This window comes from Lissotriton helveticus, chromosome 11 (assembly GCF_964261635.1).
Source record: "Lissotriton helveticus chromosome 11, aLisHel1.1, whole genome shotgun sequence".
NCBI lineage: Eukaryota > Metazoa > Chordata > Amphibia > Caudata > Salamandridae > Lissotriton > Lissotriton helveticus.
The window spans coordinates 474,739,904-474,751,543 of NC_136072.1; the positions used below are offsets into that span (position 1 = coordinate 474,739,904).

The 11,640-nt window shown below is 47.0% G+C and overlaps 1 protein-coding gene and 1 long non-coding RNA gene across 2 annotated transcripts; both read right to left on the reverse strand.

Annotated features, from left to right (window-relative positions):
• Nucleotides 1-1,232: 1,232 nt before the first annotated feature.
• LOC144791386 (transcription cofactor HES-6-like) lies at nt 1,233-7,096 on the reverse strand. Its single transcript, XM_078666070.1, has 4 exons — nt 6,894-7,096; nt 5,797-5,883; nt 4,003-4,084; nt 1,233-3,245 (listed from the first exon to the last, which is right to left on the reverse strand). The coding sequence occupies exons 1-4, from the start codon at nt 6,969-6,971 to the stop codon at nt 2,842-2,844; spliced, it is 651 nt and encodes a 216-aa protein (XP_078522196.1). The 5' UTR covers nt 6,972-7,096; the 3' UTR covers nt 1,233-2,841.
• Nucleotides 7,097-8,646: 1,550 nt separating this feature from the next.
• LOC144791855 (uncharacterized) lies at nt 8,647-9,467 on the reverse strand. The gene is made up of 3 exons (XR_013602485.1): nt 9,415-9,467; nt 9,217-9,277; nt 8,647-8,767 (listed from the first exon to the last, which is right to left on the reverse strand). It is a non-coding gene; the product is annotated as an uncharacterized LOC144791855 (long non-coding RNA).
• Between the last annotated feature and the right edge of the window lie 2,173 nt (nt 9,468-11,640).

Genomic DNA, 11,640 nt, shown 5'->3' on the forward strand with positions numbered 1-11,640 from the left:
TGTACCCAATATTTTTGCATGTGGAGACACCAGTCACGTTTCTAAAACCCCACCAGCAGAGCCAGCTTCCCTTCTCAGGTCACAGCGGTGGCAACCTTTGAGATGGCCAGCACCGAACAGATCTGGAGTCAAAGGAAGTACACGCACCCCTGCGGCGCCTGAGAGCTGCATTTGAACATCACGTCTCTCTAAAAGACAAGGCGACTTTGAAGCCCTGATGCGCCTTCGTTAACCACTTTTGTGCCTTTCCCCCTTTACTGTGAAACTTGGCCCAATTTACACATCAAAACCCTTTGTCATCTGCCTTTTCTCCCAAGACTTCCCTCGGCCAGTCTGAGGGAAGGGGAGAAAATCAACACAACTGAGGCAACTGCTCCATGCCCACAGAAGACAAATAGCCAGCCGGCCTCTGGCTAACTTGCAATTTGCTGCATGAAAGCAGTCACAGATGGGTGTTTACAAGCCAGGGGAATAAATCAATTTGCTGCAGTGACTTTCTGGCACCCAAGTGTTACCTGCATCTGTTTCACACTGGAGCACCATCAGGGCAAGGTCCCCAAGTACGGTATAAATGTATTATCCCCAGAATGTCTGAACAGCTCGAGAGCCGCCCGTAACTAACTTTATCTAATTATAGGGTTTATTTCCAAAATTCGGTTTGTGATAATGTTCAGCTTCGGCGAAAGAGTACTCGTTAAACCGCTCGATTGTTGACGGTGCAAACGTAGGGCGTACTCCTGATAACATTGTGTGATCTTCGGAAAATCGACTTTTGGCAATGGATGCTATCTCCTATGCCCCTATTCAACATCCTCCGTTCCGGGGAAGGCAACCATTCCAAGCTCACTTGTATTGTCCTCTTGCTAAACTTTACAATGGAACATCATTTTGGATTAAGCTACCGCACAGAAGTCGTGAATTGTACGCTGGTCCATTCCCCTCACCCCCTTCCCGGTGGTTAAAATCCTCATTTGGAACATACATTGTACATGCAGCGAGGAAATAAAAAACAGGCAGTAATAATTTGTAGCCGGACCATTCGGCACAGAAGTAGCGCAAGCCATATAACATTAACACATTTATTTCTTGCAGAGGATTGCCCCATAACTGATCCTCTTTTTATGTTTAAACAGACCCGCAGTCCTTCCGTTTAGCAGTACCCCCCTCAAGTGACAGATGGTCCCCTCCAAATGACAAAGGGAGGCCCTGAACAGAGAGAGTTGGCAGTCATATTTGAGAGAACAGCACTTTATTGACCTAGTCTCAATGTACAACAACACTACAGTCTTGGTTCGCACTCGTTCTTCCTAAATTTAGTTTCAGCATATATTTTATTTTTCTCTATTTATTAAAAAAACACACCTAAATTCGAGTCTTGGTCCACCACTTAATAAAGCAACAACAAAATAATAAGAAAATAAAAAGTTAAGTGCTCGTCACCAGTGTTCCACAGCAGATACACAAATGTGGTAAAACGCCAACATGAAAGAGCGGAAAAAAATATGGAGTACTGTATTTAGTTTGGGAGCGTTTCACTGCCCCTGGAATCATTCTGGCGCCAAGGGTTCCTTTTTAATTAAAAGTACGAGTCCGAGAGGGGGCATTTACAACACCCTAATATACATATATCCGCATTGAAGGCATAGATGTGCTAATTGCAGAATCTGCTTAAGTGTTCCACAGAGCCCCCCGCCCATTCCCCATTCAAATGGAAATGTGCCCGAAGCCCACATTCAACTTCCTTCATGGAAGGCAGAAATTCAGGATCCGCAGATATGGCCAGCTCTGCCACTCCCTTCCCAGGTTTGCCGACTGTGAACGTGCACTTACATTGTGCACGCAGTTTGAAAACGAGGCTGGTCGGCATTCGTTTTTCCCCGACTGTTGCAGCTGTGTTTATGTTGGTGCGTAAAATGGCGCCTGTACGCTTTCCTAAAACTTAATGAAAGATGGCATCGTTGGTTCTCAAACGTTCCTTCAAAACACACGTTTCCCGTATGTTCCTCGCTGATCAGGGCAGCACATTTCCTCGTCACTTCAGGTTGGTGACACAGGGTGATGCGATTTCACAAGAGGAAACTATAACTGCAGCACATTTCAGTCGTGTTACTTAACGTCACGTTTGGAACACTGAGCACAGTTCTGCAAAAATGAGGAATTGGTGATCACTACATTCAGTTCCTTATGTGGCGTCACTTCCCGATCGTGACAAGGGAGCAAGTTAATCACCGGTGTGAATTTAATTGCTGGAACGTACCTTCCCCGTTGGCCTACTGGGCAATGTTCTGTCACAACGCAGAAGTCCATGGGAAAAGTACGTATATTTAGCCCCCCAAAAAAGGGCCAAATTAGTAGTTTTACACGGTAGCGAAGGAGTACCACCCGCGGCAGTACAAAGCCGAAGGACGCCAAGACAGGCTGCTGAATGCCATCCAACAAGTCAGAATGCCAACCACCAAATGTTTTGTTCTTAGCAGGGAATGAGGTCCAGGTCTGTACCATCCATTGTGAAATACTGCTGCGCACCCACAGAAGAGCTTTGCTACAAAGAGTTGTACCCCCTATGTTTTTTTCCAAAACAAACCAAGTCAAACGTAAAAATATTCCATCACACTCAAAAGGTGAAATGTTAACAGGTAGGAAAGTCCACGCTATTTACTGCCAGGGAGTTGACAGCTCGAGGAGTGCCATCTAGGAGTCGTGCAAGAAGGCACCAGTGCAGATGCCACTTTTAATCACACTGTCCATCGCAGTCGGGCATGGAGGATCAGGCTGCACGTGTGGCCAACCAGCAGGTAGGTAGGACTTTGTTGAAGATCCCTCAAGGGCACCAACCCTTCTTCACCAGGGCCTCCACATAGATTTGGTGTGGCTGGTGGATGGCATGTCTGCTGTTCGGCCAGAGTCCTGGGGGCTAGGGGAAAGCAGGCTGCGGTCGCTCTCTGTCTCGTCCAGATCAGAGCAGCCATCTTCGCTGGAGGGGGCTGGAGAGAAAGCAGATGCAGCCATTGAAGCATCTGAGGACATCTCTTCGCTGCCAGAATCCTCCGACAGCACCTCCACAATCAGGTCCTGGAAGCCACCCTCATTCAAAGGCATGGACTCCAATAGGTGGTTAAGCAGCTCAGCGGCCACATTGGCATCAATGCCAGGGCAGCTGGAGACAAACGTGTGGACTTCATGCATGCACTGGATATACCCTGCGGCAAATCGCTCACTGGCTTCCCGATGCATCTTGTCAGTCTCTGCAGAGGAGAAATATAAAACAGTTAAACCTACAGATCCTTTAACGTCAGAGTTACAAAGAAACACACATTTAATTCAACTTCAGACAAAACACCAGCACGCCCTACTCAGCCCCTTGTGTGCCAGCGCCTCACCCACCTAGGTTGCATTCAGTTCTATACTTCATCTCTCAGAACAAATGTTCACCCTAAACACAGAAAGTCAAAGGCATCTGAACCTTGGTGATTACCTTTTTTGTCTAAGTGATACGGTCATGAAATGCATTAGCCGTACAGGAAAACTAGCAGCCAAGGGTTGGGATATGACAGGGTACCAGTGAAGTGCATGTACCAAGGTCCGCATACTGGAATATGAATCACTAAGCTGAAGCCTGTGTAGTTACTCTTGGTGGTGGACCACTTAGCTCGCACATGGGTGTGAAAACTTAGGCTACAAAATGACACTTTTCAAATAATTTGTCTCAAGACCCAAATTATTGCCCTGACTGTGGACATGGAATCATCTACAGGCAAAGATCTGGGAAAATAACATCAGAGAGGGCTGGACTAGCATCAAAGTAGTATTTCAAAGTTTACAATATTTGTAATTTAAAGATGGGCTGTTACTATACTTAATTTTATTAAACACCTGAAATGCAGAAATTTGAACACACACTGAGCAGTCAATAGGTCACATATTTTGCATTAAAAATGCTCACTTTGTGCAGTCACGTATAAATTAGAGGTTATTCGCAGAGCAGCACGTTTGACAACTCACCAGAAGACCTCCTATGTAAAATGCCTTGGACACGCTTTACTGTGAGCTCCAACACCTCGGCATTCTCCATCTTTGACTGGAACTGAGGGGAAACGAGAGAGCAAGTTATAGCCAACCTGCACCACCAACAGCAATTTACAAGAATCAGAAAACACGCAGCATTAAATACCACTTTATTAAACAGTGCTAGGAAACTCGCTTTGTAGTAGTAAACGCCTCTTTATATTTAAGATGAATATATGATTTTTCAACGATTTCAAGTTCCACGCATGGCATAACCACGCGAATTTTACATCGCAAGTGGCTTTACCACGCTGGAATTTACAACGAAGGATTGTACCACGTCTTACCTGCACGTCTTTCTCCAGCAGCCCTTACTTCCATCTACCATGGAAACAAGCGTCAAAACACGTCTTCCAAAATAAATAAAGGACTTCTTTTTTGACGTACACTGCACGTCTTTGGGGGAGGCTCTTTCCTTTTACTTCATTAATAACACAGCGTTTTTTTTTTTAAATCTAACTCGCTCCTTAATTGTTGTTATTTTTTGGGGGGGAGACCCCCCCAGCCCCCCTAGCCCCCCTCCCAACCCTCCCCCAGCCCCCCCAGCACGACTGGACGGAATACCACGTCTCCCCCCAATCCACGCTGAACGTACTTTCGTGGTATAGACGGTCGTGGAAGGCACCCACGTTGAAAAAACGTTTGCGTGGTAAGTGTACCGTGGTAAACGTTATGCGTGGGGATGCCTTCGTAGTAAATGATGTTTCCCATTTAAGATATGGGATAAAAAATATCACTGTCAACTTTTTAACAGTCAGACGCCAGCTGCCACAAAACACTTTCAGAAAGTAAGCCAGGGGGCCTAAGGTATCAAAAACCACGCTAGAACAATGCCAGGGTCAGCCCAATAATACCGTATATAGGTGCCAGGACGCCTGTAGTTTATTTAATAACCGAGCAAGAAAAACTGCCTCCCCAATAAAGCTTGAAAAATAGAGAAGCAGGAGACAAGCAGTCCCAACAGGTACCTGGTAATAAAAGAAAGAGACAGAGGACTTTAGTTGCCAAACTCCACTCTATAGCAGGCAGGGGACTTGATGCTCCCACAAAAACGTAAGAACTCAACACAACTACGCGATGAACAAACACGGGACAACTCCGTACCCACAAAACATTTTAAAGAACAAGTCGCGGCATTGAGCTGACTGCTCCCACACAAGATGCCAGTCGGCCCACCGGAGTGACAGGTAGCCCACGACAATGAAATCCAACTTTACCAAGCTAAGGGACGAGAGCATGCCCAATACTAGAAGTGACAGCGCACTCAGGCCACCAAATGGCGGTTCTCACACAATACTATAGGAAAGCTCAATCAAATGAATGCAGTACCCCATGCCATCAAACTGTAGCTCGCCCACAATGCCAATACCAGCTCAAAACACTGCTGTTCCTTTTTTTGGGTATGCCAGTCAAAACATCAATAAATACTCTGTAAAGCGCAACGTCTTGCTTACTAAATATAGAAAGCCTCGAAAATCACAATGGACTATGGATTGGGGAGGGAATGCCTACATGGGTCAGCTGATCATAACAGTTTTCCTACAGTACATATTCCATTCAAGAGGCACAAGACAACCTATTGCAGTACACAGGCTCCTGCATGAAGCATGGGCCTTTATTCATACGTCTCGCACCAGGGATTTCCTAGCAGCAGGACGTCTTGCACATGATGTGCCCCCAGCACTGCCCCCCCTCCTCCCCTTAGAAAGATTGATGCTTGGCGGCCTGTACCTCACTGTCAGCCAGGATGAGGCGAAGCTCCTGGAGGCTCTCATTGATCCGGGCTCGTCTCTTCTTCTCCACAAGGGGCTTCCTGGTCTGCAAAGGGCAGATAAAAAGGGTAGTGAGCACTGGTCCAGTGGCTTCAGCGGCCTTGTTACAGATGCTAGGGTCTACTATGGTGGATGGGTGGAGATATGGAGACGAGCATGGGTGCTATGATACGTAGTAATGGCTAGTACGAGGGTCGTGGAACAGATGAGGGCATGTTTTTAAGCAGTGGTGCTAAACCTGGAGTGGCTGGGCAGGATCATTTTGCTGCAGTGGGCAGTACAATTATCAGATTACTTTGTGTCACTCCATGTCATCTGTAACACCATTTGCCCATCCTGGGCTTTTCATTAATACCGTAATGCCTTAAGGGAGTTGTATTCTTGGCTCAGTGGAACTAAACCAGTTGGACTTGCATATCTGAAAACGATGATATGTAAACAGAATGGTTAGAGTTGAAAACGGTGTCCTCTGTGACACGGAGCTATGTGGTAGCCTTAGTAGGCAGGGGCCCCGAAGCAACCGCAGGCAGAGCTGCACGAGTGGTTGCGGGCAGGGAGGATGGGGCTGCAGCGGGCTGGAGGACAGCGGGGCAGGGCTCTGTGGGCTGCAGTAGGCATTGATGCTACCGCTGCAGTGGACAAGGCTCCGGGGCGGGCAAGGGGCATAGAGCCCAGAGGACAGATGCTAGACCCGGAGGGGGCGGCAGGACTTTGTTTTGCTTAGGCCTCGGCTCGGAGGGTACGTTTAGGGGCAGGGGCAGCAGTTCAGAAGGGTCTCAAGGCTTCAGCGATGAGGGATTTCGGAGCTGAATGGGACAGAAGTCCCGCGGGGTCTGGAGTCCAGAGTCTGTCCTGGCTCGGCCGAGAGCCTGGTACAGAGAGAATGGAAGGGGCTGGGGGTCCACTTTTAAGGGACAGGGGAGTCCACTTTTACGGTGTCTCTCAGTTTTGGAATTGCAGGACAGCGTACCTCGGTCGGCGGGTTTTGGGGCCGGATGATTATACAGTCGCCTGGTACACGGGCCTCGCGCACACTGGCACTAGCGGCTTGTTTACCTTCCGGTCTCCACGGATTTCCAGGTGATCGTCATCCTCCCTCTCAGAGCCGGGCCTGGGCCGAAAGGACGGAGCCATGAAGAGAAATGAGGAAGACGAAGAGCGCAAACACAATCCAACACTGCAGGCGGCAGGCAAACACGGCACTGAGGCCTGTCACCGATCCGGGCCTACACCGAGGGTAGCGCAGGAGGGGAGGAGCCGGGCGCGGGAGGGGCTGGGAAGGGGGCGGGAGGACAAGGGTCGAGTGGGAGGGTCCACAGCCGGGGACGTAGAGGGAAGGCAGAGGGCGTGAGGAGAAGGGCTTCGCTGTGACCAGGCCCTCCAGTGAGGGGAGGGGGAGCAGAGTGCAGCGGGGAGGGGCGGAGTGAAGAGGAGGCCGGGGACGTCGAATGGGGGAGACCCTCGCTGCCTCAGGCGGTGTGGAGGTGGGCGTGATACAGCAAGGATACTTCCTCAGTAAAACTGGGAGGCAAGTTCAGGCTCTTCGTAGGGCCATTACCGGAGACCAAATGCAGCGTTAAAGTAAACATGACAGCAGCAGTTTCACGCAGAGGACTTCCGAATCCCTTTCGCTTTGATCTGTAAATGAGCAATCTGCTTGTGTCTTTAAGTGAAGTCTTCAAACCCAGGGCTATTTTTAGGGATTTAAAGGAAAACCTGACACATAACTATGTGTGAACCGAATCTGACTGCATAATTATTTAAAACAGCCAAAATAGGGTGCACATCATTGGCGGCTACTTCCCTTTGAAAGTGGCGAGGCTGCTCTTTGAAAGTGGCGAGGCTGCTCTTTGAAAGTGGCGAGGCTGCTCTTTGAAAGTGGCGAGGCTGCTCTTTGAAAGTGGCGAGGCTGCCCTTTGAAAGTGGCGCGGCTTAAATTGTAGCTCTACATTTCATCAAGTGAACCCAGAAAGCCAGTCTTACTCCAGGGGTATTTGGCTTGAGTCTTGCCCAAGATTTTTTTTTAATTAGACCTAGCATGACATTTTACGGTACTATTGCCATATACATTGCTAACATGCCATACATTTTGAATTGTCACCCAGAGCCACAGGGATTATGCGGCAGGGTTGGGCCAAATTATGCGGCAGGGTAGAGTAAATTAGGCTGGAAGAAAAGGCACATTTGCTGCTTAATGCGGCACATTTTGTGATATTACTACTTCATTCTTTTGTAGTTTTTACACTTATTAACTCTGTCTGTGCATTGGTTGCACGTGATTGGTAACCGTTTAACACCCAACTATAGCAGTAAGCAACAGAAAGATGTCAACCTTTGCGAAGGAGGAGAGAAAAAAACAAAGATGAAGGAGTACCACCAGTGGGAATTCACAAGTCACTGTGTTGGTGGATGGTTTTCACAAAATAGAGGAAAACTCTTTTTCTTAAAAACCCCTCACTCATCACCTAGTGATGACATGCTTCATCATCGGGGTCCACCCTAATGACCTAGCGTCATCAGGGTGTGCTTCAACACCTGATTACAGTGGAGCAGGTTTGTGAGTGGTGGTGTGTGAAAAATGAAAAAAATCAGTGAGTTAAAAATTGTCCTGGTTTGAACTTGTAAAATAAAGAATTTTTATTGGCAAGCAACTGGACAATATTAAAAATAGTGGCGAGATAAAATAGGGCAACAATGAACCCGTGTATCTCTATAATTAATAGGGTCTAAGTGTTGGGTCTAGGTCTACATGTTTCAACCTTAATGGTTAAGGTTAACCAGGTTTTCGTCAGGACCATACAACCACGTGGTGGACGGTCTGCGTCCCCTAAAAGACGCACCCAATCCTACCACATGGGACCACTGGATGGCGAAAATGCGCCCGTGGTGTAAGCTCGCTCCACACTGGGTGAGCTAAAAAATCAAAAAACCTGTAAAAGAAAATACCGACATTTGTCAAAGTATTGAACATATTTACAAGCCTGTAACGTAGTGCAGTGCTTCAACGTTGTGTCAGCATGCTGTCACACCCAGTTACATGGTGAATTCAGTGGTAACATCAAACTTCTAGCGTTACCAGTGTTGGACTCTACTCCAGCATACTTCTAGAGGAGGGAAGTGCAGGTGCGAAATGTGGGACAGTGTAAATTACCCACAACTTTCACACAGAGGGAATATCGTAATTTTCTCTATTCACAACTCACACGTGGTTCATAAAATGGTCACCGCGTGTTACATCCTCGCATACCGACTAGTTTGGTGCGAGACTATATCCAATTCGATCGTGCATGCATTGTCAAAGAGAAACTGTACAACACAAAGTGAGACACACACAACAAAGACACACGACAGACAGAAAGTATATATAACCAAGGCTCACTCTCAATGGAGTGTTCAGGGACTTCATGGGACGGGGGAGGTTACCCTCTTTAAAACGTATTCTGAAAGAGAGTGATATTTTTTAAGAGGTAGATAAATGCGGGTAAGGAATATCATCCAACTCGTGTCCTGGGCGCGTTCGTTTTTGGCGCTTGTTGAAAAAAGACACGCCCGCAGTGAAACGGGTACTTTTACTTACAGTTAGTTGCCGAGGTATTCAGTTTGTAACCTACTGCCTGCACCGCCCCGCTAGTACTGGGCTGGGTGAAGGCGCGAGTGAAATAGAGTGTCGGCGCTTCCGTGATGGGCGTGGTTGAGCCGCAGTCACGTGGGCGGAAGGCCGACAGGGATGCAAGGACGGTGGCCGCATAGCCTCAAATGGCAGCAGGGAATGTCAGAGATCGAATCTCGTGTAGGGTAGTAGGGTAAAGCCCAGGCTCGGAGGTACAATATTTCAAACTACAAAATTGTAAAATACTTAAGAGGTCATGAGGAGTATTTCAGATAATATATACAAAGACCTGAAAGGCTAATGAAATATTGGTGATCGCATCCTAGATAGCCATATCAAAGGGGGGTTCTGAGATAGAACTGGGGTGTATATTACCAGAGGACCCCACTGTTATGATTTAGGCGTGGTCATACTAACCAGAACGAACCATGACTTGATAAATTACAAGAGTGCTACAGTCATGTTTATGGACAACTCATTGGATGGTTAGGAGTAGGCTGAATATTACTCAAAGGGTAGGCTTACAGTATTGAGGCCCATGGGACATTATCATTCAGGCCCGTGATATGAGTGGAAAGTCGGTACACCCAACGTTGTTCTTTCTCATATAGGATCTTGTGAGAGTTGGGTCCATTTGGAATCTGCTCAATGACAGTCCACCTCATGTCATTAGGAGTGTGATTAGCATCAAGGAAATGGTCAGTCAACTTGGTGGCATTTTTTCTGCAGCGTATTGTGCTACGATGCTCGCAGATACGTTGTTTGACCCTTCTGGTCGTCATACCAACGTAGTTCTTTCCGCAGATGCATGTGATCATGTACACAACGTTGGTGCTATTACAATTCGTGTGTTTACGTTGTTCCCACACTCTGCCTTCTTCAAGATTCAGTGTTTTAGTGTTCTCTGTCAGATGGCACACACTGCACTCCCCACATTTATAGTGCCCAACAATTGGTGGCAAGTTCCACATTTCTGTAATGCTAGGGTTTGAGATGATCGTTGCATTCTTTGGTCTTGTGTTGACAAGGCTGTCTTTTAGACTTGGTGCTTTTTTATAAGAGAAGAGGGGTTTGTCCCATTTCAATGCGCCTGTGCTGAGGATCTGCCAATGTTTTTTGATGCTCTTGCTCACATTGTTTGAAACGGAATTGTACGTTGTAACACAAGTGAGGGGAATAGAATCATTCCGGGACATGTTTTCTTCAAGTAGAGAATCACGAGGCTGATTCCTTGCTCTTTTTTGGCACTTCTCAATTACTCTGTTTGGATACCCACGTTGTTTCAGTTTGCACGTGAGGTCTTTAGCTTGAAGTTTATAATCTGATAGTTTGCTGCAATTTCGCCGTAGTCTCAGATATTGGCCATAAGGCAGGTTTTCTCTGAGAGGACGGGGATGAAAACTCTCGTACCTCAGTAGATTGTTCTTGGCAGTGGGCTTAAAATGTGTTTTGGTTGTTAATTCCTGCCCCTCTTTCTTAATTTCTATGTCCAGAAAGACCATCTGTCGTTTGTCAAACGTGTGAGTAAACTTGAGGTGTGGATCTCGAGTATTAATCCAGATGGTAAACTCTCTGAGTGATTCCTCAGGTCCTTGCCAGATTACCATGACGTCGTCGATATAACGACGCCAAAACTTGATGTGATCTCTGTAGGGGTTCTCTTGTGTAAGGATGTGCCTTTCCTCAAAGTTATGGACATATAGCCCGGCTATACTAGGAGCAAAGACACTGCCCATAGACGTCCCACCGATTTGGAGGTACAGGGAGCCTTCGTACTCAAAATAGTTCCTTTTGAGTGCGAGCATGGCACATTGTAGGATGAACGCCTTTGGTGTTTGATGTTCCCAACTGTTATTTTCCAGAATGCTCCTAAGGACATCCAGGGTGGCATCTTGAGGAATACTCCTATAAAGGCTCTCAATGTCAAAACTGAGTAGGATGGTTTCATCGTCTACTTGTACATTGTTCAGGAGTGTCAGCAGGTTTTTTGTATCTCTGAGGTACGTTGGGGTAGTTTGTACAATCGGTTTCAGAAAAAAGTCGCAAAACCGAGAGAGGGGTTCCAAGAGTGAGCCGATCCCTGACACGATCGGTCTTCCTGGCGGTGGGATTTTACCTTTGTGCATCTTTGGCAAGGTATAGAAATACGGGATCTTCCCTTCCGTTTTACAGAGGTAGTCCGCTTCCTGTTTA

Coding starts and splice junctions, on each gene's coding strand:
- LOC144791386 (XM_078666070.1), bottom strand. CDS start 6,971: ATGGCTCCGTCCTTTCGGCCCAGGCCCGGCTCTGAGAGGGAGGATGAC. Junction 5,884..6,893: donor AAATCCGTGGAGACCGGAAG/GTAAACAAGCCG, acceptor TGCCCTTTGCAG/ACCAGGAAGCCCCTTGTGGA. Junction 3,246..4,002: donor TTTACATAGGAGGTCTTCTG/GTGAGTTGTCAA, acceptor TCTCCTCTGCAG/AGACTGACAAGATGCATCGG.